This window comes from Ipomoea triloba, chromosome 13 (assembly GCF_003576645.1).
Source record: "Ipomoea triloba cultivar NCNSP0323 chromosome 13, ASM357664v1".
Classification (NCBI taxonomy): Eukaryota; Viridiplantae; Streptophyta; class Magnoliopsida; order Solanales; family Convolvulaceae; genus Ipomoea; species Ipomoea triloba.
In genome coordinates this window covers 22976557-23000424 of record NC_044928.1, presented here as the reverse complement: position 1 = coordinate 23000424, position 23868 = coordinate 22976557, and the positions used below count along the sequence as shown (strand labels likewise).

The following is a 23868-nucleotide window of genomic DNA, read 5'->3' as shown; positions in this document are numbered from 1 at the left end:
AAATCTTGAACTATTTAAAAGGGGCTCGAGGAAGTGGAATTGTATATCAAAACCATGGACATATGAAGGTCAAGTGCTTTGCAGACGCATACTATGCAGGATCTAAGGAAAATCGGAGATCTACAACCAGATTTTGTCTTCTTTGGTGGGAATTTGATCTCATGGAAAAGCAAGAAGCAGAATGTTGTCTCACGGTCAAGTGCAGAGTATAGAGCAATGGCACAAGCAATTTGTGAAATCTTGTGGATATATCACATTCTGAATGAAATAGGATTCAAGACTCCTATTCCTGCAAAGCTATGGCGTGACAATCAGGCGGCATGAACGAACCAAGCATATCAAAGTTGATTGTCACTTCATTCGTGAAAAGATACAACGAGGCTTAATTTCTACAAGGCTTGTGAAGACATGAGAACAATTAGGAGATCTGCTTACAAAAGCCATAAATGGGTCTCGAGTAGATTACTTATGTAACAAGTTGGGCATAATCAATATCTATGCTCCAACTTGAGGGGAAGTGTTAGACATTATAAATGGTAGGAATATATTTAGCATGATATTAGGGATTAATGTGTATATTCTCAGGAATTGAGTTCCGATCCTTACCTTAGTGTATAGCTTCTTGTATAAATATGTATGCTCCTTAGTCTAAGAGATATGAAAAGCATGTATAGAGTTCTTCTGTTCACAGGTGGCATGAAAGATGTTGGGGACAATGGAGATTCTAGTGGCTATAGGTGGTTGAGCAGTAATCGCATCTCCATGGCACATTTTACTGTTGACTGTAGTTGCTAAAAGTTAGTGAGAACACTACAATAGAGTGCCACAAAGTTGTCAAAAAACCTTCAATCTAAACTAGTAGAGTCGTAGGGCTTAAAGTTGTCAAAAAACCTTCAATCTAAACTAGTAGAGTAGTAGGGCCGAAAAAGCGCAAGTAAGCTCTCTATAAAGTTTTGCAACAGAAGATTGTCAAAGGTGACATCATGGACCAGAGCACGATGGCACACAGAGCATATGGAACAGATACAACTGTCGATCATGATCAAATTTCAGGCGTTGGATTGCCTAGAAGAGAGGAATCCAATAGTGCTGACAATGACACAATTAGGTCATCAAAGAAAGAGAATGAGCAATAAGCCGAAGGTATTGCTCTTTGGACTGACAATGTGTGCAGGTGTATCACAACTTTCTGAGGTTGATTTTCACACCCTTGGACTTGTGGTGATGAAGAATGTAGGTCAGAAGAAGATTTACAAAGTGAGACCATTGGAATTATTCTTTAGTGATCTAAACAGTAACTTTTCTGGTGAGAAAAAGAAAAAGTATATGTAGCATCTTGGTTAAGATACAATGTTGAAAAGGGAAGGGATAAGTGTATCTCTATTCCATACTAAAGCAAACGAGTACAACACATAAATTACATGAAAATAACCCTTAGACTGTTCAAACTAGCTAAGTTTGAAAATATCAATGGATGATTAGATGATAACCGTCCAACCATTAGTATTTCTCAACAGATTTAACCACCTAAAACATCAAATATTAAGTAGGATGTGGATTGCAGTAGATTACAGAATTTGAGAAGTATACAGGTAAAATAATAATTTTCTATTGCAATGAATCTTTGAACAATAGAATGCAGGCTTAGGGGCTGGGGAAGAATGGAAGTGAGTCCAATGACAGATGGAACTAACTCACCTTGTCTGCACTATTGCAGGAATCAAAACCTTCCACTAATCCTGAACAAGAACTGATGAATCAAAGATAATTGTGTTACATGGGAAGACACAAAGGTAATAAAATACATTATTGAAGTAGGTGCTCACCGTCTGTCAACAGAAGACAGTTCCATATGATGCCCAATTAATGTTTCACCTTGATTTGGGATATCCTACATATTTTAGGAGTTAGAGCAAAGGGATAAGTAACATTACAAGTACAAACTAAGCATTATGGTCATGGAGACAACCTGGGAGACATGATCTTTTGACGTAGTACGTGTTGATGATTTAGTTTGTTCAGCAGTACTGTTACATCTTGTGACTGTACCAATTTCTTTTAAGGAAAATAAATGCTCACCCTTCTGACTGCACATGGATCCTACCATAACATGATTGTTAGATGGAAGAAGTTCATTTCTGATCACTTCTCCAGAGTTTCTCTGTTCACCCCTTTCAACAGGAGCAGAAATTGATAACATAGGTTCATTTTCCTTTCCTCTACCAGTGAGGTGGCGCAGGGTTTCATTTGGCTCGTTTTGATCTGAATGTGGATTATGACACTGCTCTCTAGTTGTAGTGAGTGGGATATAGCCTTTCTTGCAAAATGCTGATTCTGATTTCAATCTTTTAGTTGCATGTGTACGCAATGAATCTGATTGACTTTTTGGGTAACTTTTACCAATATTTCTAGCTGTCTGAAAAAGATTGGATTAAAAATCAATACTAGGCTCCCAAAACAAACTACTGAGAATCAGCAATGAGAACAGTGTCACTACCCAAGATGCACTTATGATATGCTGAAGAAATTTATTGGTGAAGGATTTATCAAGTTGGCAGTGCTTCAAAGAATTACCACCTCCCTGTAAAAGAAGAAAGGACTAAAGAGAAAGATTTATATACAGCACACACTAGGCGCTGAAGGAAGAACTGAAACTTACCTGGCATTTGTAACCAGAACTAATTTTGTACAGTGACGATGGCAGTAGAATAAGTCCAGGAGTATGAGATGAAGAGAAACTGCTGTTACCCAATGAATTCAAAAAAGAAATTCCAATATCTGCTAAAATATGAAGTTTCTGCAATATGCCAAAATATTTACTGTTAAGAAGAACATGCAACATAGGACAATAATTTTAGAAAGCACCACTTACATGAGTCATATGGTCATCAATAGCATCCTCTGCCTTTTTGATTGCATGAAAAAGATTTCTTAAGTATGAAACATCATGAGTGATAGAATCCATATCCCGATCCAAGCAATTAACATCAACCAATGCCTTGAGTGTAAGAATAAGTGGCCTGGCCCAAATGGTGTAAGTTTTAAAAGAGCGGAGAAAGAGCAAATTGTTGTCTAATATCAAATTAGACACATTAATCAGTACACATATTCGAAGCCACAACTAATCAAACAGAAATCACATTTACCTAAAAAACTGAGTGTAAACCTCTTCATCTTGACTTTCAATTGGGGGGAAACTTGTGTCATGGGCAAGAACATGGATCAAGAAAATGACAGTGTAAACAGGAGAATCTGTCACTTTTCTGGGCATTACTGAAGTTTGGTGCACTCTAGCTGTATCGCTATAGTCCTTTATAAATTCCTCCAAATTTTGCATCGACTAATTTAAAGACCAAATCAGCAGACAGCAGCAAATAAAATATAGCCACGTAGGTATACCTAAGAAAGCATAACTTACAATATCACTCAGATGTTCTGGAGAGTCTGACGCAGCAAATGACAAAGCACAAGCATATCTGCAAGGTATTTTATGCACCCTCAAAAGCTTTTGCACTTTATTTACAAAGTGTTCACGTATAAAAGGAGAATTATCCTAAAATAAGTAAAAAACATTAGAATTACTAGTTTGGACCGTTAAATAACAAGCAGAATGCAAAACCAAGAAACTCAAAAATAGCAAAACATGCATAGCGGTGAATCATCAATTTAGGCTGAATTAATATAAAAAGGAATCAATGAGGGGAAAATTCTAAAAAGCAAAGTAAACNAAGCATTATGGTCATGGAGACAACCTGGGAGACATGATCTTTTGACGTAGTACGTGTTGATGATTTAGTTTGTTCAGCAGTACTGTTACATCTTGTGACTGTACCAATTTCTTTTAAGGAAAATAAATGCTCACCCTTCTGACTGCACATGGATCCTACCATAACATGATTGTTAGATGGAAGAAGTTCATTTCTGATCACTTCTCCAGAGTTTCTCTGTTCACCCCTTTCAACAGGAGCAGAAATTGATAACATAGGTTCATTTTCCTTTCCTCTACCAGTGAGGTGGCGCAGGGTTTCATTTGGCTCGTTTTGATCTGAATGTGGATTATGACACTGCTCTCTAGTTGTAGTGAGTGGGATATAGCCTTTCTTGCAAAATGCTGATTCTGATTTCAATCTTTTAGTTGCATGTGTACGCAATGAATCTGATTGACTTTTTGGGTAACTTTTACCAATATTTCTAGCTGTCTGAAAAAGATTGGATTAAAAATCAATACTAGGCTCCCAAAACAAACTACTGAGAATCAGCAATGAGAACAGTGTCACTACCCAAGATGCACTTATGATATGCTGAAGAAATTTATTGGTGAAGGATTTATCAAGTTGGCAGTGCTTCAAAGAATTACCACCTCCCTGTAAAAGAAGAAAGGACTAAAGAGAAAGATTTATATACAGCACACACTAGGCGCTGAAGGAAGAACTGAAACTTACCTGGCATTTGTAACCAGAACTAATTTTGTACAGTGACGATGGCAGTAGAATAAGTCCAGGAGTATGAGATGAAGAGAAACTGCTGTTACCCAATGAATTCAAAAAAGAAATTCCAATATCTGCTAAAATATGAAGTTTCTGCAATATGCCAAAATATTTACTGTTAAGAAGAACATGCAACATAGGACAATAATTTTAGAAAGCACCACTTACATGAGTCATATGGTCATCAATAGCATCCTCTGCCTTTTTGATTGCATGAAAAAGATTTCTTAAGTATGAAACATCATGAGTGATAGAATCCATATCCCGATCCAAGCAATTAACATCAACCAATGCCTTGAGTGTAAGAATAAGTGGCCTGGCCCAAATGGTGTAAGTTTTAAAAGAGCGGAGAAAGAGCAAATTGTTGTCTAATATCAAATTAGACACATTAATCAGTACACATATTCGAAGCCACAACTAATCAAACAGAAATCACATTTACCTAAAAAACTGAGTGTAAACCTCTTCATCTTGACTTTCAATTGGGGGGAAACTTGTGTCATGGGCAAGAACATGGATCAAGAAAATGACAGTGTAAACAGGAGAATCTGTCACTTTTCTGGGCATTACTGAAGTTTGGTGCACTCTAGCTGTATCGCTATAGTCCTTTATAAATTCCTCCAAATTTTGCATCGACTAATTTAAAGACCAAATCAGCAGACAGCAGCAAATAAAATATAGCCACGTAGGTATACCTAAGAAAGCATAACTTACAATATCACTCAGATGTTCTGGAGAGTCTGACGCAGCAAATGACAAAGCACAAGCATATCTGCAAGGTATTTTATGCACCCTCAAAAGCTTTTGCACTTTATTTACAAAGTGTTCACGTATAAAAGGAGAATTATCCTAAAATAAGTAAAAAACATTAGAATTACTAGTTTGGACCGTTAAATAACAAGCAGAATGCAAAACCAAGAAACTCAAAAATAGCAAAACATGCATAGCGGTGAATCATCAATTTAGGCTGAATTAATATAAAAAGGAATCAATGAGGGGAAAATTCTAAAAAGATTAATATAAAAAGGAATCAATGAGGGGAAAATTCTAAAAAGCAAAGTAAACAGTGAAGCAAATGATCAACTAGACCTCAGACCACCTTAAATAGGCTTTTTCACAAATCACAAAGACCTCAGACCACCTTAAATAGGCTTTTTCACAAATCACAAGAAGAGGAAACAGTTATCCAAATTGGGTTCCATACAAAGCTTAAATACTGAAAGAAAGCAAACAAGCACAATCAACAAACAGTAATGAAAACCAAGCATTTGTAACTGTTAGAATTATGCATGCAATATGTTAGTTGAGTATTAGCTGTCAATTAGGCCATTATTGTAGCCCTAGGCTTAGCCCTGTATAATGTACATTACTACTACAAATTTCAATATAGAGAATCCGGACTCTCACAGCAAATTATCCTAAACTATGAATTTTCTCTTCCCTGTATAAGCCATGTTGGAGAAAACCCTAGAGCCTTTTCTCGCTTTACCCACTAGAACACTTCTCTTCCACCACTACAGATCTGATCCACTCGGACCACTCTCTTCTCAATGTCTTTTGGGAAACCTACCACACCACCATGTCCAAAACCTCACCACAACCCTGTGACTAGGACACCACAGCCAAAACCTACATCAATCGTCCCTACCCTCTTCCACTATGTGCTTTTCAGTGCACTTGCTTTGTTCATGACATGAGTTACAGTAGTGCTAATCTATTTGCTGAGTTCATCTAAAGCAATTGCTCTAGGAACTAAAATATGGCATAGTAACACAAGTTGATTTCTGATAATCTAGTAGCATTGCATATCACCTTGAATAAAGTATTTCATGAGAAGACCAAGCACATAGAAGTTGGTTGTCATTTCATCAAAAGATAAGATCTGATCCAGATTCATTGCTATTAGGTTTGCCAACTCCATTTACCAACAAGCAGACATCAGTAAAATAGTAAATCCCTTAGAAGTCCTCACATCGGCTTTGTGTGTGTGTGTGTGTGTGTGTGTGCATACTTTGACAAAATATTTGCAGCATATTTATGCAAAGATTTTAAATTTTCAATCATTGATCAAAGTTGTTCATTTTATGTATTTTCTTGTAAGAGCACTATAAGACAGTGACACAACACTGTTTTTGCTGCCACAACCAATGACTTGGTGGCTAACAAAACCATGAAACCTGTTAGAAAAGGAGAGGGAGAGATTTCTAGACAAGATATTGATTTTACTTGATTAACGAACTACACACACTGCCACATATGTATACATGCTAGGCTACTGTAATCTTGACTCTTCACATCCTCCTAAACCACCATTCCTATTCATGACTTACACACTACTCTGGAAATGGCACATTGCTCAAGACTACACATTACTCTAGGATACACACTGTTCTAGGAATATAATTCTAACACCCCCCCTCAAGCTAGAGCATAGATATCAATCATGCAGCAGCTTGTTACAAATATCTCACATGAGCCATAGCTCGGACTCTACATCTAGAACAATCTTCGGATCCTGCTGTGGTAGGGATTGCACCAACAAGGCTGTTAAACCCTAAGCCCGTTTATAGATTAGCCCATTAGGGTTTTCCCTATTCTTGTATAAGTATTGGTAGTCTGTACAGTTCTATATACAGAGAAATATAAGAATATACCTTTTTCTCTCACACTTTTACATGGTATCCTTGTGATACTCATTGGGATGCTGTTGTTCGGGTTCTGAGGTACATCAAAAGAGCCCCAGGGCAAGGGTTACTGTATGAAGATAGAGGACATGCTCAAGTTGTGGGATATTCTGATGCAGACTGGGCTGGTTGTCCTTTTGACAGACGCTCTACCTCAGGTTACTGTGTACTCATTGGTGGTAATCTTATATCTTGGAAGAGTAAGAAACAAGATGTTGTTTCTAAAATTGCATCTTAAAATTGGATATCAAGAATGCTTTCCTCCATGGCGATCTTAAAGAAGAGGTTTATATGGAGCAACCACCTGGGTTTGTTGCTTAGGGGGTTGTGGGATATTCTGATGCAGACTAGGCTGGTTGTCCTTTTGACAGACGTTCTACCTCAGGTTATTGTGTACTCATTGGTGGTAATCTTATATCTTGGAAGAGTAAGAAACAAGATGTTGTTGTCAAATCCAGTGCTGAAGCTGAATACCGTGCTATGGCTCTTGTCACGTGTGAGTTGATATGGCTGAAGCATTTACTTCAAGAGTTACAGTGTGGACAGGTCGCTCAAATGACATTAATATGTGACAACCAAACAGCTCTTCATATTGCCTCAAATCTAGTCTTTCATGAGAGGACCAAACATATTGAGGTTGACTGCCACTTTATCAGGGAGAAAATTGTGTCTGGGAGTATCAAGACTTAGCTTTGTCAACTCTGCAGATCAGTTGGCTGATATCCTAACAAAGTCTCTTAGAGCTCCTAGAGTTGGGCATATTTGTAACAAGCTTGGAGCATATGATCTATACTCTCCAGCTTGAGGGGGAGTGTTAAACCCTAAGCCCGTTTATAGATTAGCCCATTAGGGTTTTCCCTATTCTTGTATAAGTAGTGGTAGTCTGTACAGTTCTACATACAGAGAAATATATGAATATACCTTTTTCTCTCACACTTTTACAAAGGCTTCCACCGAACACAAAGAAAACCTGGCCAAACACTGCATAAAATAACTCATGACTTGTACCCAAGCCCAATATACGCCACCAAAGTTGATGCTACTCGCGTAGACCAAACAAGCTTGGGATTTTACCATCCCTACAAGCAAAAACTTGAATGCCACTGACGTGGACCGAACAAGCAGGTGCTTGGATGCCACTAACGTGGACCAAAACAAGCTTGGGATATGACACTCCCCTAAAACAAAAGCTTGAATGCTACCAATGCCTACAGATACCGCCTGTCACCAAAGTTGTCAATGTCTTTCTAGTTGACCACAAAGCCTTCTCGGCTTCTCCCATTTGGCCACTTTCTGCTATTTCTTTTCTTTGATGATGCAATACCCATCTACACCATCCTAGATTAAGCACCACAGCGCACCTCCCAAATTACAAATATATCGCATGAGCCATAGGACTTTACATCTAAAGTCATAACCTTCGAGACCAATACCCAAGTCTCGAACTACTTTTCATCCTTTCAGACAAACACCACAGTGCACCTATCACTCTCACCAGGCCAAACACTTATCAACGCTACCTAACTCCAGTGTTTTCCTGTTTTCCTGGTGCACACAAACTAGATCATCCTGAACCATTCTTCTTCATCTGTCGGCATTCCATAACTGTCGCGGGCATATGCCAGGTCCGCACCCCTCCTAGCACCCATGTTGTCTATCACTGCAGCACCCCTAATTTACTCACATTGAACAAGTGCACCAACTCAACTCATACCTATCATAGCTCCAAATATGAGACTAATCCTATGACCCACAATATTGATAACCCAAACAACACTTAAACTAAACTTAATAAGCCCACAAATTATAACAAACCCACAAAATGAACAAACAGCACAAATAACATAAAACCTACTGCCCAAGCCCATTATAATTCCCATCTTCAGCGCAGCCCAAATCCTCTACAAGCCCAAGACCCAATATATTAAAATGAACCCAAAACAAAGACTTCTGAGTCTCAGCAACCACACTAGCCCACTGCCCAATTATTCCCCTTTATTTGGCTTCATCCTTAATAAATATGATGCCCACGCCGTGAAGTCAGAAAAGTGGTCCTTGCTCCATTTTATAATTCAACAAGGTTGTGGAGACAAGAAAAGCCATGTACTGTTGGGACCTTTGGCAGAAAATCCAAGAAAGCTCAAAGCAGATTAAATTATCTTTACCTAGAGCCCTATGCTCTGTTGACCAGCCTTGTACGTGCTACCCTCTCTCCGGGCAGCAGCGGCTCGTGGAGGCTCTGTTGGCTATTCTGCTTCCTCCAGCAGCGGCGCCTCCTTGCGCAGATCAATGCCCACTGGGCTCTGATACCATGTTAGAGAAGGAGAGGGAGAGATTTCTAGACAAGATATTGATTTACTTGATTAATGAACTACACACACTGCCACATATATATACATGCTAGGCTACTGTAATCTTGACTCTTCACATCCTCCTAAACCACCATTCCTATTCATGACTTACACACTACTCTAGAAATGGCACATTGCTCAAGACTACACATTACTCTAGGATACACACTGCTCTAGGAATATAATTCTAACAAAACCAGAAACTCCATATGACCTCACTATGTTAAAAACAGGTTATGGAGAAAGAGTAATAAGATTGCTAGCAAATATATAACTCACCAACTACATAAATAGTTAGGTGTCATGAGCTATTTAAGGTTATTAGGAGTAGAATATCTACCTTAGCCATCAAAACTGTAAGGCGGAAAATCTCTGGTGAAATATGCAAATCCCACCTCCTTGAAAGCCGAAGAACAGACTTTGCAGCAGCCAATCTATAATGAGCTCTATCAGAATCACTACAAGATGTAGATTTATGAGATATCAGAACCATTGCAAAACGGAATAAGGCATTCACATTTCTGAATAAAGCAGCACACTAAGATTATCTTAGCATAGTAGAAAAGTTGCAGAAATCACTACACAGTAAACAACTATAATGTTAGCCAACAACCTCAAAAGTAAAATTTAATCATAAAACAGAGTTCCAATTACAGCACATAATGGTGTCCTGTATAGACAAAAGAATAAAACAAACACAACTTTTTTTTCATGCTTTGGCATGTAATGGAAAAATTAAAAGAACGTATAAGCCATTGAGAATTTATAACTTTGGTGTTCCATACCGGAAGTATCTGTATGCTACCTACTTTTATAAACTGGGCTGGGAGCAATAAAACTTTTCTAGAAAAGTCTAAACCAAAATGCAGGTTGATTTAATATGTGCTAAGCCACCAATCTCAAAAAATGCATTACCCAGCAAACCCAACCAATGATAAAAGATAAAAGGGTAAACTATTAACTATATACACAGATAATTTGCCCAACATGAATTCTGAATTCCTGTTTAGACACTATTAACCATGGGTGGGCTTGGACAAATATGGGCAAGATAAACTTGTGAGTAAACAATATAGGCACAGATGTAGCTCACTTTAAGGTGGGAAAAAAGGGGCAGGTGAAATTTACCCACTTTTATGGGGAAAAATTGCAATTATTGAGATAATTACCAATATAATTACTTTTTTTTAAAAAAAAAAAGGAAAAGAAAATGAAATCAATATAATTATTTAAAAAGAAAAAATAAATAAATAAATAAATAAAACCTGAAAAACAATGATGAACGAATATTATGTGAGCTATTCAATAAGAGGGCTTAAGAGTTTCAATATTAGGGAGAGAGAGAGTAGTCGAAGGTTAAGCTTTACCAGTTATTAGTCTGTTAAATATTATAGTTTGCGACATTTTTATAACTTCTATCCTCCAACAACTGGTGTCAGCCGTCCTCTACATCCATGCGATGTTACTTGGACCATAATTAATGCAAAGATCAAGTCAATTTTAATAATCCAATGCTTAATTACATTTTTTCTCCAAGCAGAAAATTTAGGACAGCATGTGGACCTCCCTCTATTTCCTGTTCTAACTAATAGTCATAAATAATAGAGATAGAGGATGTATACACAACAAAATGCTAAATTCTTAAAAGTTTGCTTCATAACAAACTCTTACCTTGATATCATACTGTGAGTGAAGGCACCCTTCTGAAGCATATGTAGGATAATATCTAGCAAAAAACTGATAGGACGACTAATGTGTGTGTGTTTGTGTGGCAAAAAGCTCCTCACCAGCATTTGAAGCCCAAAAATCTGCAAATGTCAATGTGTAATATGCTCATATAGATAGGAGGAGATCCACAAATCACCAGTCCTCTACAAAAGATCATGATTGTAATGAAGGCAGTTGCAGGAAGGATGCTCTAGAGATAATATATCAACAGAAATTGAGTCTTCTAGGTAAATGGTTATAGTAAAATTTTTGTTGTCTTATTGGTGAATTGAAACTTCTACAGCAGCATAGACAGGTTATGCATCCCCTTGTTGCCCATCCAAACATTGCCCACTAAGCAGAAGCTTGACTCACCATATAGCATTAATGCATATGTAGCTTATTATCTCAGTTACAACTTACACCATTCAATTTACGCTATTCTAGGAAGCCCTTACTCATAATATTATTTCTTGTACTGGTCCAATTTGACCTAAAAAAGCTAAAAGATCATCTATGAAGAGCAGCAGCTAAGAATCTCAAAAAAAATTCCAAAATAGGATAATATGGAAGACTAATTGCCAATGCAGATGATTCTGAGTAAATTTATTAAATGCACTTGCGCAACTGAGATACCTTTCTACTTTACAAAGTGTGATATTGCATCATTATTACAAAATCTAACTCTTCACCACATTTTACAAATCTGTCCTAACTGTAATTAGTGGTGTGGTCGGGGATCAGAGTTATGACTATAAACTCATTTACAAAACCTGGTAATCTCATAGCTAACTATTAACTGGGCAAGTTGGATCTCCATTCATGATTGTAACGGGAAAAATACAGCCCAAGTGATAAGATAATTAACTCTACTCCTTACACCATTCTGTTTGCCACTTTTCACTTTGTGATGGGTAATTGCCTGTGTTTGATCAATATTTGTATATTTGTATGTTTAATTGAGCTTTTGATTTTTCAGGCATGTTGTACCTATTTATGTGCTTTCATATTAGAATTAAGACTCTTTGAATATATCAATATCAAAACACAAGTTGAAATTTGGAAATTGACCTAGAAAACAAAAGCAACAATCAAAGTGGTACAGAGAGGGTAGTTGAGATTGATTGGGATTGTGAAATTGAGGGATTGATACCATGTTGAAATTGAGGGATTGAAAGGCCTGGCGAGTGGAGAATAACAACCACCCGCCAGTTAGGCAGAAGCAAAGTATGTGAGAAACCAGAGAAAAAGAGAATAGAAAGAATATATTATAATGAAAGATTACAATAGATTGTATCTCCCTATGTACTCTATACTTCTATGTATTAAACTATATAAGGATCCTATATTTATAGGAACACAAGGACTAAATAAACCCTAATAGGAATAGGAAACTACTAATAGGAATAGGAAGCTAAGACCACTCCTGCTAGGAATGAGACTAATGCGTTCTTTGGAAAGTCATATCGGCGGCGGATTCGAAATCGCACAGAAGATACACAGGCAGCAAATTAAGAAAACAAATCAAGATGATCCTTTTATTTCCTTTGTTAGTGAATTTATTTTAAGAAAGAAAATATTCTTCCTTCCTTTTGAAATATGTAGTAGCTTTGCTATAAGTACCAGACTCTGGAGAATTGAATAAAGCAAGCATTGAAGTTAAAGAAATTAAGGAGTCGGAGACTCCAGAAACTCCTTTTGTCCCTACTTGCAACCTACATCCTTCCTTCCTTACACCATAGCCTCTTCATCAACCCCAGCTCCTCGCCTATTGACGAGAGCTTTTTGTCGAGAACATAACAGAGACAAAGGTTTCCTAATATTCAACCGGGATGAATGTATAAGCATGCATCATACAATTATTCTATCATATCTATTCATTAAATTCATTTAATCCCAGTTCACTTATTAATGATAATCTCCAGGTAGAAAACCTATAAATAAGAAAAGAAGAAATGAAACTAAACTCAACTAGAAGGACCAGACAAAAAATGATAATGTTGTAAAGAGTGAAGAAAAAATAAAAATAAAATGAAAAGGTGTGAAAACTACAGTTAAACTACTAAAGGCACACCACTGGCAGGCATCACCACCTTCCTTGAAACTTCCACAATAGGCATTATTTAAGGGCCCCACTTTTACATGCTTCTATTCCTGTTACTTGTCCCACCATTGTAGAATTCATGGATCATGTAATTTGAATTTCACTCACATTTTGTAGTAATTACATCAATTGCATTTCCCAAATGTAAAGTCATGTTGAAATTTCAAAATGGGACGAGATATTTCATTTTGTAAATGGATTTAACACATTTTGGAGCATGTCTAAAATCACATTTCTGTAAATTATTTTTTTTCCCAATTAGCATATCTTGCAAGGTTCCACCAAGAATATCTATCCATGATACTTTAAAAATAAAATAATAATAATAATAATAATAATAAAATCCAAGTTAAAGAAATACACTCTTAGTTAAATAGAATAAAAGGGGTGGGTTAATATGAGAAATTGAGAATGTCAACTGTAGAGTGGAGACTACAATCAAATATGACTTCACATTTTGATGCTGGAAATAGATGTGACACTTCATAAAGGCACAAATAAATTGAAGGCTAAATAGTAGACTCTTTTTCAAAAGAGCATACAGGAACTCTTAAAACTAAAGATTGAGCTCAGTGAGGTGTACCTTCAATTTGCAATAGCTGCTGCAATTTGAAGAGTTCTCTAGCAAATCCTGATCTTCTGATGTGCCAGCCTACAAAGAAGTTTTATCTGCCATGATGCGGGAAAACAAGAAAAAGAATCCCAGAGTAGATATTTAAAGACAGTTTCTACTATTCTCCTACTAATGTTTCTATTGGGGAGAGGTGAGGGTGGGTGGGGGGCTGAGTTCTATCAGAAATTTAGAACTCACATCATTTGATTGGAATATCTCCTTGGTGATAAAATGAGTAACCTCCTGCTCATGTGCTTCAAATGCTACAACGGAATGCTGTGCCAAACAGCCCAAAGACTGCAAAACAGTTTGAATATGCTGCCCCATATGTAGAGAATCCACAAGTTTCTGAACAAATTAATATTAAAAAGAGATTTAAAAAAAAAAAAAAAATAAGTGACCTTACATACTGAAGGTCTAGACAAGAATTGGTAATGTCCAAGCATAGTGTTGGCAAAGAATGACATAAAGAGGGGGTAAGCAACTATTCTGTAAAATGCAGATGTAACTTCTCTTTTTGTTTAGTCCTACTTCAGTACGTCATGTCTGTCTTACATCAATATTGAAACCACCATGTGAAGTAAGATATGAACTTATAAAAGTGGCAAAACAAAGGCATTTGGATACAGAAAATTTGGCATTAGTGTGCTTTCTGCTTGGATACAACTCTTAACAAGGTTATGACAGAATATAAAAATTACTTGCAAGGAAAAAGATATACAAACAAATTTACAGAGCACCAACATAAATAACTGAATATGACTTCTACACCTTGCACAAATCCGGAAAAAGGAATTGATCTGAAGGACCAAGCAGTGCAGCAATTGCAGAACAAGCAAGTTTAGATTGAGTGCGACTACCCTCCAAGCATATCCTCTCCAGGGAAAAATAAATATCACTGTATAAACACAATGTAAGCAAAACCATTATTCAGAAGCAAAAGAAAGCAGTTATAAAGCAAAACAAGCAGAATACAAGAAGCCACAAACTTCTCTCAAACCAAAACTACGAAACATCAAGTATTCTCCTAAGCAAAAGAAGCAAGACTGCATGGTAAAACTTCACAAGGTTGTCCTCCAGAATTTATAGGAACAGGAAGAGGGAAAGGTGCATCAAGGTTTTGGCTGAGATTCAACAAAACAAAATAAGCCAGTAAAAGTGAAGCTGATAGAGAAATCTAAGACAAGAAATTTTACCACAGAGCTAGATCAGAGCATTTATGCAAAGCAAAAGATACAATTTGTGAAGATAAAGAGTCCTTTGAAGTAATAGAATAAAGAGAAAGGAAATATTAAGGAGTACTATATTTACTATATTAGCTGTAAGAACTCGATAATTCCTTGTAAATCAGACAGCCAGTCCTTTAAAAGTTTCAGGCATTAGGTTTTGAACTAGGTTTGATGAAGTCTTTCCCAATTCTTCTTAGAGATGCCAGATCGTGATTCTCGTCATAAAGAAATTATGCATCAAAGAAATCCTTTCCGGTTCTTCCTTCTTTATGACACTATCAACCATAAAGAACTGTGTGCTGGAGAAGTCTTTTATGGTTGTTTCTTCTTGTTACAATAAATGAATTGAAATATAATCTTATTCTCAAAAGTACATGTACAGCATATACAATATATAGAGATAAATATGGGCTAAGTCCAATCACCTAGGGCTACATTTATACTCTTAATATTTCTCAATGTCTTTTGCACTTTTTTTAGGGACCAACCTCCACAGTGAAGATTGTGTGGTCCATCTTCTTTTGTGAGTTGGCTCTTATAGAACCTTTGCTCCTGTTATAGTTTCATTTTTCCATTGCAGCCAACTATCTATTTTATTTTATATTCCTGTTTTGCAATTACCTATATTGAAGGTAAGTGTTTTGAAGTTCTGCAATGATTTATATACAGGCTGGGCAACGTTGGAAAACTAGACTCAAAGTCACCTAATTATCTCATGTGGTAGAATAAGAGTTGTAAATCTAGACTGTCTCTCTTAGCATGGTTGTAAAATGAGGCCTAGGCGGCCCTAGGCCACGCCATTTTTGCCCTTAGGCGCCACCTAGTCGACCGGCCGACTTGGCGCCGAATTGGCCGAGTTGTTATTATTTTTTAATTTTACTTATTGTTTTTTTCAATTCTAGAGCCATGTGTAATAATTTTTGGAATAAGGGTCAAATAGGTCATCCAACTACACAGTACACACCAAAATTGCAATTAGGCCACCGAACTCAAAAAAACTACAGTTAGGTCCCTAAACAACGCAAATTCATGCGATTTCACAAAAAAAAATGACTTTTATTTTAATAATTTTAAATAAAAAATTATTTTAAAATTTAAAAAAAAAAACATAAAACAAAAAACAAAAAACAAAAACAAAAACAAAAAAAACAAAAAAACAAAACAATAACAACAACATGCCAGCCGCCCCTTCATCTCCGGCCAGCCATGGAGAACCCTTCGTCTCCATGGCTAGCCGGAGATGAAGGGATCCCCTTCGTCTCCTGGCTGGTCGGAGACAAAGGGGTCCCCTTCGTCGCTGGTTGGGTTTCTTCTTCTTCTTCTTTTTAAAAAAAAAAATATTTTATTAAAAATTATTAAAATAAAATTTAAAAAATTATTTTTAAATTCATTGACCGACACATCATCATATTAACCGGTAAACAAGTCATTTATGTTAAATTGCATGAATTTGTATTGTTTAGGGATCCAATTGTAGTTTTTTGAGTTCAGTGGCCTAATTGTAGTTTGGTGTGTAGTTGGATACTTGGATGGCCTATTTGACCCTTATTCCTCATTTTTTATTTGTGTGTATATTATATATATATATAATGCAAATATACATTACACACACATGCACAACCTTTTTTTTTTGTGTCTTCCTTTGGCACCCGACTAGCGCCTAGCGTATTACACGCACAACCTTGTTTTTTTTTTTTTTTTTTTTTTTTTTTTTTTTTTTTTTTTTTTTTTTTTTTTTTTTTTTTTTTTTTTTTTTTTTTTTTTTTTTTTTTTTTTTTTTTTTTTTTTTTTTTTTTTTTGTGTCTTCCGCCTAGGCAGGCCTTTGGCGCCTGACTAGCGCCTAGCGTATTGCACAACCTTGCTCTTAGCTATAAATACTAGGATCTTATAATCTATCCCATCAAGTTTAAATCACAAGTTAAAACCTAGAGCTTCCATCTTACCAAGGGGTGGTGGCCCTTTGCCACTCACCAGGCCAGCCCTACAACTCACTATTCCTCAAAACCACACATATGTCCATATATTAAACAACATTCTGCAAAACTCCCTTGCAATCATGCATCTTCAAAAGTGGTGATCAAGAGTCAGGCTGCATCAGTTCTTTAAATATCTCATCAGCGGCCAATATAATTAGGCAATTATTCTTGTTTCTCATCATAGAAACCATTACTTTTAATTAATTCAGCATAAGTCCATAAGAACATAAGTTGAAGTCATTTTTAGACCAATATAGACATTAGTATCAATTGAATTACAATCAGATATTAAGTTGAGTTGGAAAAACATAAACCTTAAATGAAAAGATTATTCAGAGTTAGTAGTTCTAACTTCTAAGAGATACGGAGAAACGATAGGTTCATAGGCCAAAGTCATATTTAGACCAACACAAATATTATTATGGATTCAATTATAAATTTATAATCAAATATTACACGGAGTTGAAACAAACTTAAACATTAGAAGGAAAAGATTATTTATAGTTAGTAGCCCTACTAGACATGGAGAGCTAGTTAAAAGAATAGAAAGTATCATTGTATCAATATACACAGCCTGATGGCCTCATTTTAGGAGGTATAGACAAACATGACTGTCAAAGGCATACCAGACACAAAGCTTGTTGTCTAAACATGAAAACAATAAAATCTGAACATGACAAACAAGGAGACATCTTACAGACAAGATAATAAGTCTACTTTCTTGTACCTCAAATCAATAATGCATTTGAAATAGGTTTTAGATTAAAATAGCATCCATGCAAACTTCATAATATAGTACAAAAAATAACTGTATGTTAGTATTAGAGAAAAGTTATGTACACAGTCTACAAATCTCAGGTTATGTTTACACATACTACAGCTAGAATTTACCAAAATAATGCAACAGCTATAAGGGGGGAAAAATCACCTTAATTTGATACCAATGCATGGTCCGTTTGCTAGCATTTGAAGCAACAGGTCATTGATGGGGATCACCCCCTCCAGTAATAGAAGCCGGAAATGTATTTCTAAACCTCTCAGGAGTGAAGGGAATGCATTGACAATAGTCTGAGAATGGAGGAAAATAAGCAACAGAAGTATGAGATGTGTCAAAACTAATGCCAAGAAATAATCCCATGAAAATGCATGCCATATAGACTGAAAATGGTGTTTCAAGAGCATAAAGGAGAGGAGAAGAAAAGAGGGCCTATCAGATAACACCATATGTGCAGTTTAGCCATATAAAATACTGTTTGGATACTAAAGCTAGTGCTGGATGCCTGGATGAATACCGAAATTCTTGAAAATTGAAATGCCCAGTAGGAAACTTGAAGTTGCATTCAACTTAATGGAAGGGTGATCAATTCAATGGAGATTGCAATTTCATAGGAATCCTCATTCCATTTACCACATCTTTTACTACTCACTACCCAAATAAATGAAATAATTGTGACCACATCTTTTACTACTCACTACCCAAATAAACGAAATAATTATGACCCTATGGATGTAAGAATATCACTTTTGTGGACAAACCCATAATGAGTATGTGTCATGCATACAATATTCTCTCTTCTCCCATACAACATTGTATAGGAGTCACAGATTGTGGCCCTAAATTACTCACTTTCAGATCATTTTTCTGGTTGCCTAAACAGTGTCTGTTCACCCAAGATCAAAATTTCCTATTACTCTCTTGGAGTGAGTGTTTCATACAAATTGAATCTGGAAACTGTCCCTAGAGTGTCTGAAGAAGGTTGCCCAGCAAGTCCCATCGGCCATCACCGTCTCAAGCATCATGCAGCACTGCCACAACGTTACTCCATTCTCATGCACCAGTGCGTAAGCCCTCCTCTGACAGAATTTCCCGGCAACTTTTTCCACATCCATGTCTCGGCTCCTTGTGTTTCTTTAAGTGATATCAAAGATAATAGACTTATTCAATGAAATACATGTGAACTTGGCTAGCTGAAGCATCTTTTACTAAGTTGAAGTTTTGCACAATGGGGTACATGAAACACATTTTTGACAATCAAGTAGCATCAATAACAATCTTCCATGAAAGAACAAAACACATTGAGATTGATTGTCATTTTGTTAAAGAGAAAGTAGCCTCTAGAGAGATTACACCTCATTTGTGGGTTCAATGAGGCCTAGGGTGGAACACTTCTGTTACAAACTTGGAGCATATGATATGCATGTTGCAGCTTGAGAGGGAGTGTTAAGAAGGTTCTTCTTGTGCTTTTATATATTTGTGTTGCTTCTTCAAATTTTTATGAAAATATAGGATAGGGCAAGAAAAAGGCTATTATATATTTCTGTTGTTTCTTCAAATTTTTATGAAAAACATAGGGACCTAAGAGTTTAAGAGACATGCCTAAGAGTTTAATCGAACGCTAAGTCTAGTAGTTGAGACAAACATTGCTGGCCAGATTTCCAGAGTTTGATGAAGCAAGACTAAGAAGCAAAGCACAAAGGAAGAATGTATTAAATTTCAACCCTAATTTTGGAACATTGACAGCTTAACATTGCCTCGTATCACATCAAAAGAGCATGCTTTGAGATGTGGGTAGTAGCTTCAATCACGTCTAACCAAAGCAATCACTTTGGTCAACTTTATCACACACCTAAACTTTTTCAGATCGAAGCATAGAGTAGTCGATTGCAATCATCACAACCACTTCTAACAAGTATGATCGACTTGGAGGCTCATCATCTACATGATAACATCCAACATATCAACTCTAGTCTAGAAAGTATAATGGTGTTAAAAATGAAGTAGACTAAGGTTTTTATGAGACCATCATTTCCCCACCCACATTAACACCATCATCACTTTATCTGCTCATCACTTTTTCCAATATTCTGAATTGTCTAAGTTAAGAAAGACTCAACTGCAGATGATTTAATGATTAAAAAAACAATCCTGTCAAATTCATGTTAAGAATGACCTTAAAACTTGATTAATAGAATTTAGCATCTCTGAAGATATTAGATATAGTTTATGGTCTTACCAACAGGAGTTGAACACAAGAATGCTCCAAATCCTTAAATCTGTCAAGTGAGAGACGCTCTAGCATAGAGTGAACATGCTGGGAATTAAATATATTAAATGAGCACTTCTTGAAGAGTAATTGCAGAAACTCAAAATGTGGACTGCTATCTCCAATTGCTGTCAAAAGATTATCCTGCAAACAAGAGAGTTCCAATGGACAAAATTCTTATCAAACTCTGATGAATAACCCAACTAAAAGAATACTAATGGAAAATCAATTCAGTTGNCTGATGAATAACCCAACTAAAAGAATACTAATGGAAAATCAATTCAGTTGACAAAAGCATAGAGAAAATAAATAAATAATTACCAAACAAAGATGGATAAGCAACAAAAGTATCACAGCTTCACAGGGTTCAACTTATTAAAAACAAAATCACGGCATTCAAACAAGCTATTGTGGTGGAAACCTTAAATTCAGGAACTTTAATTCCCAATAGCAACCAGTTGCAAACAAATCGCATCTTTCCTCTAAAGAAATACGAAACATAATAACGCTAAACTTCAAGGACCATCACTATAACATTTGTGACTTGTGAATTGTGATAGTCACATTTGTAAGACTAAAATGAACCAGTAGTAAGCACATTAACACACCTTCAGGGATACCCTAAGGTCAAACAACTAAGCAAAGAATTTCTAACAGATTATGAAAATACTGAAACCATAAAGGAATGTTCTATACTCTGCAAAGAATTTCCACAACCTAGTTGAAATTGGAAAAAAACAAAACAAAACAAAACAAAAAAAACAAAAAAAACAAAAAACAAAAAAAAAAACAAAAAAAAAACAAAAAAAAAAAAACAAAAAACAAAAAAAAAAAAAAAACAAAAAAAAAAAACAAAAAACAAAAACAAAAAAAAAACAAAAAAAAAAAGCAAAAAAAAAAAAAAACAAACAAATGGTCACAGTTTGTTAAAGCAAATGAACCAAAGTAAAAAAGAAAAATTGAAAAAAACAAAAATCTTTAAAAAAACAAAAACAAAAACAAAAAAAAACCCCACCCTTATCACCTGAGCATTTCCTCCAGCCACTTGAGTTAACACCTTTTCCAGTGCATTAAATATTCCCTTATCTTTCACTTTGTCCAGCTTATGAAAGCACTCTTTTGCTTTAGCAGGCTCTGTGAACAATGCTGACATTTTCACAATTGATATCTTAATTTTCATTTCAATGTCCTCCAGGCACTGGTCCTGAAAAATAAAGAATATACATCTGTTGAAAATAAATAATGACACACCCCTAGGATAAGACAAATTTATGCAGCAAAAAGTCCTTCTTGACAACCAAGTACTTGTGACTAGTTAATTTGCAGGGAATCTAATAGTTATTGCTCTAGTTTTATTTTTCTTTTCTTTTTCTTCTCATCCACCTTTTCCCCTACATTTTGGAGTCAATACTAAGAAGAAAAGCATAGCAGTAGGATGGCTAAGCCAATCATACTGATAATATAGATATTGATAGGTACCAATTCCATTAAAATTTAATTAATTTTTTTAAAACAAACAAAAAAACATTTAGGAACTATCAAATCCAATAATCCTTTCATGGCCAAAATGGTACATCATCTCTGTTCTGGAGAGCTAAGTAGTCTTGTATCTCCTTTTGCAACCTGAAAATTAACATCACATCAGAAAGGGATGGGGATTTCTATTATTACATTGCCAGAATTGAGCAACCAACAGCACCTTCGTTTTTGAGATAAAATGATGTTCAACGCCTTCAGATGAGGAGGTGTAAAAAGTGAGAAAATGAAGACCCAGTGCTTAGTTATCTCCTTAGTTGAAAGAGAAGCAGGAAATAGATCCTCAGCTAGCAAATGCTCCACTTTTTCAGGCCTGAAAATCATAAAGCAATCAGTACATTGAACAAGTAAGCCTTATGTTTCTTAGAACAGTGGTAATGTGTGATTTAGCCGTACTTGAACTCTTCACAGTCTTTTCCATAGCAAAGCATCAAAATTTTGCAAGGAATCTGTTCCAAGGAGTCATTGAGATCCAAAACTTGAGAAGCGCATTTTGTGCAATATTCCTGATAGACTTCAAGCAACTTCTTCAATGCTTTCGTTCTGACAGATACCTACATTAATTTCAGATGAAAAGGTAAGATGAAGAAATACAGTACAGATAGCACTAGAGAAGTATTTAGTTACTTGGCATATAACCTTTTTGTCACGCAGCCTATCTGCAATAAGAGAAATTAGTGTAGAGGGGAATGATTTAAAATTATTCTTTGCCAAATCACACAGCACAGTCACTGCTTTTGCCCTCACACCATCATCAAGGTCTAAGAGCCGACCTTCAAGAGCACCTGCCAAGTCCACAAAGTTAAAAATCAATTATTAACTTTACTATCAAGATATGATGGAACAAGACATGCTAAGCGAAATAGTGACAAGATGCTTCAGTTTTGGGCCTTTGGCAGCTTACTTAGAACTTCAGTTTTGGGCCTTTGAGATGATTTAGTGATTTCAGTCTCCAGTTCATTGGCTATGTACAAAGTTTTTGCATGTGAAAGAGCATTGAGCCTCACTTCAGCGGACTTATCAGAGAATCTGTTTAAGAACTCCATAAAGAGATAGCGATAATCTTTGGCAACATGGTTTCCGGGCAATGAAAGAAGTTTCCCAATTAAGTTTAAAGCTTTTATACGAACATCTACTTGATCTGTCTGTAAATTGAATTCCATTATCAATTGCAAAAGTGGCCAAAACAACTACTGGTAAAANCCAAAGTAAAAAAGAAAAATTGAAAAAAACAAAAATCTTTAAAAAAACAAAAACAAAAACAAAAAAAAACCCCACCCTTATCACCTGAGCATTTCCTCCAGCCACTTGAGTTAACACCTTTTCCAGTGCATTAAATATTCCCTTATCTTTCACTTTGTCCAGCTTATGAAAGCACTCTTTTGCTTTAGCAGGCTCTGTGAACAATGCTGACATTTTCACAATTGATATCTTAATTTTCATTTCAATGTCCTCCAGGCACTGGTCCTGAAAAATAAAGAATATACATCTGTTGAAAATAAATAATGACACACCCCTAGGATAAGACAAATTTATGCAGCAAAAAGTCCTTCTTGACAACCAAGTACTTGTGACTAGTTAATTTGCAGGGAATCTAATAGTTATTGCTCTAGTTTTATTTTTCTTTTCTTTTTCTTCTCATCCACCTTTTCCCCTACATTTTGGAGTCAATACTAAGAAGAAAAGCATAGCAGTAGGATGGCTAAGCCAATCATACTGATAATATAGATATTGATAGGTACCAATTCCATTAAAATTTAATTAATTTTTTTAAAACAAACAAAAAAACATTTAGGAACTATCAAATCCAATAATCCTTTCATGGCCAAAATGGTACATCATCTCTGTTCTGGAGAGCTAAGTAGTCTTGTATCTCCTTTTGCAACCTGAAAATTAACATCACATCAGAAAGGGATGGGGATTTCTATTATTACATTGCCAGAATTGAGCAACCAACAGCACCTTCGTTTTTGAGATAAAATGATGTTCAACGCCTTCAGATGAGGAGGTGTAAAAAGTGAGAAAATGAAGACCCAGTGCTTAGTTATCTCCTTAGTTGAAAGAGAAGCAGGAAATAGATCCTCAGCTAGCAAATGCTCCACTTTTTCAGGCCTGAAAATCATAAAGCAATCAGTAC

The 23868-nt window shown here is 35.9% G+C and overlaps 1 protein-coding gene across 1 annotated transcript in view; it reads right to left on the bottom strand.

Moving 5' to 3' along the window:
- The window catches only part of LOC116001373, a 38083-nt gene that overhangs the window by 5554 nt on the left and 8661 nt on the right, over positions 1 to 23868 (bottom strand). The window contains exons 11-34 of the mRNA XM_031241255.1: positions 23694 to 23843; positions 23569 to 23617; positions 23010 to 23198; positions 22636 to 22876; positions 22371 to 22516; positions 22128 to 22285; positions 21895 to 22044; positions 21770 to 21818; positions 21211 to 21399; positions 20166 to 20339; positions 18080 to 18219; positions 14718 to 14844; positions 14145 to 14294; positions 13917 to 13985; positions 11194 to 11330; positions 9863 to 9980; positions 5202 to 5336; positions 4930 to 5123; positions 4656 to 4803; positions 4443 to 4580; positions 4281 to 4364; positions 3753 to 4199; positions 1827 to 1891; positions 1699 to 1750 (exon numbers count right to left, since the gene is read on the bottom strand). Coding sequence (XP_031097115.1) covers positions 1699 to 1750; positions 1827 to 1891; positions 3753 to 4199; positions 4281 to 4364; positions 4443 to 4580; positions 4656 to 4803; positions 4930 to 5123; positions 5202 to 5336; positions 9863 to 9980; positions 11194 to 11330; positions 13917 to 13985; positions 14145 to 14294; positions 14718 to 14844; positions 18080 to 18219; positions 20166 to 20339; positions 21211 to 21399; positions 21770 to 21818; positions 21895 to 22044; positions 22128 to 22285; positions 22371 to 22516; positions 22636 to 22876; positions 23010 to 23198; positions 23569 to 23617; positions 23694 to 23843 — 3499 coding nt within the window. The remainder of the gene's footprint in view (positions 1 to 1698; positions 1751 to 1826; positions 1892 to 3752; positions 4200 to 4280; positions 4365 to 4442; positions 4581 to 4655; positions 4804 to 4929; positions 5124 to 5201; positions 5337 to 9862; positions 9981 to 11193; positions 11331 to 13916; positions 13986 to 14144; positions 14295 to 14717; positions 14845 to 18079; positions 18220 to 20165; positions 20340 to 21210; positions 21400 to 21769; positions 21819 to 21894; positions 22045 to 22127; positions 22286 to 22370; positions 22517 to 22635; positions 22877 to 23009; positions 23199 to 23568; positions 23618 to 23693; positions 23844 to 23868) is intronic.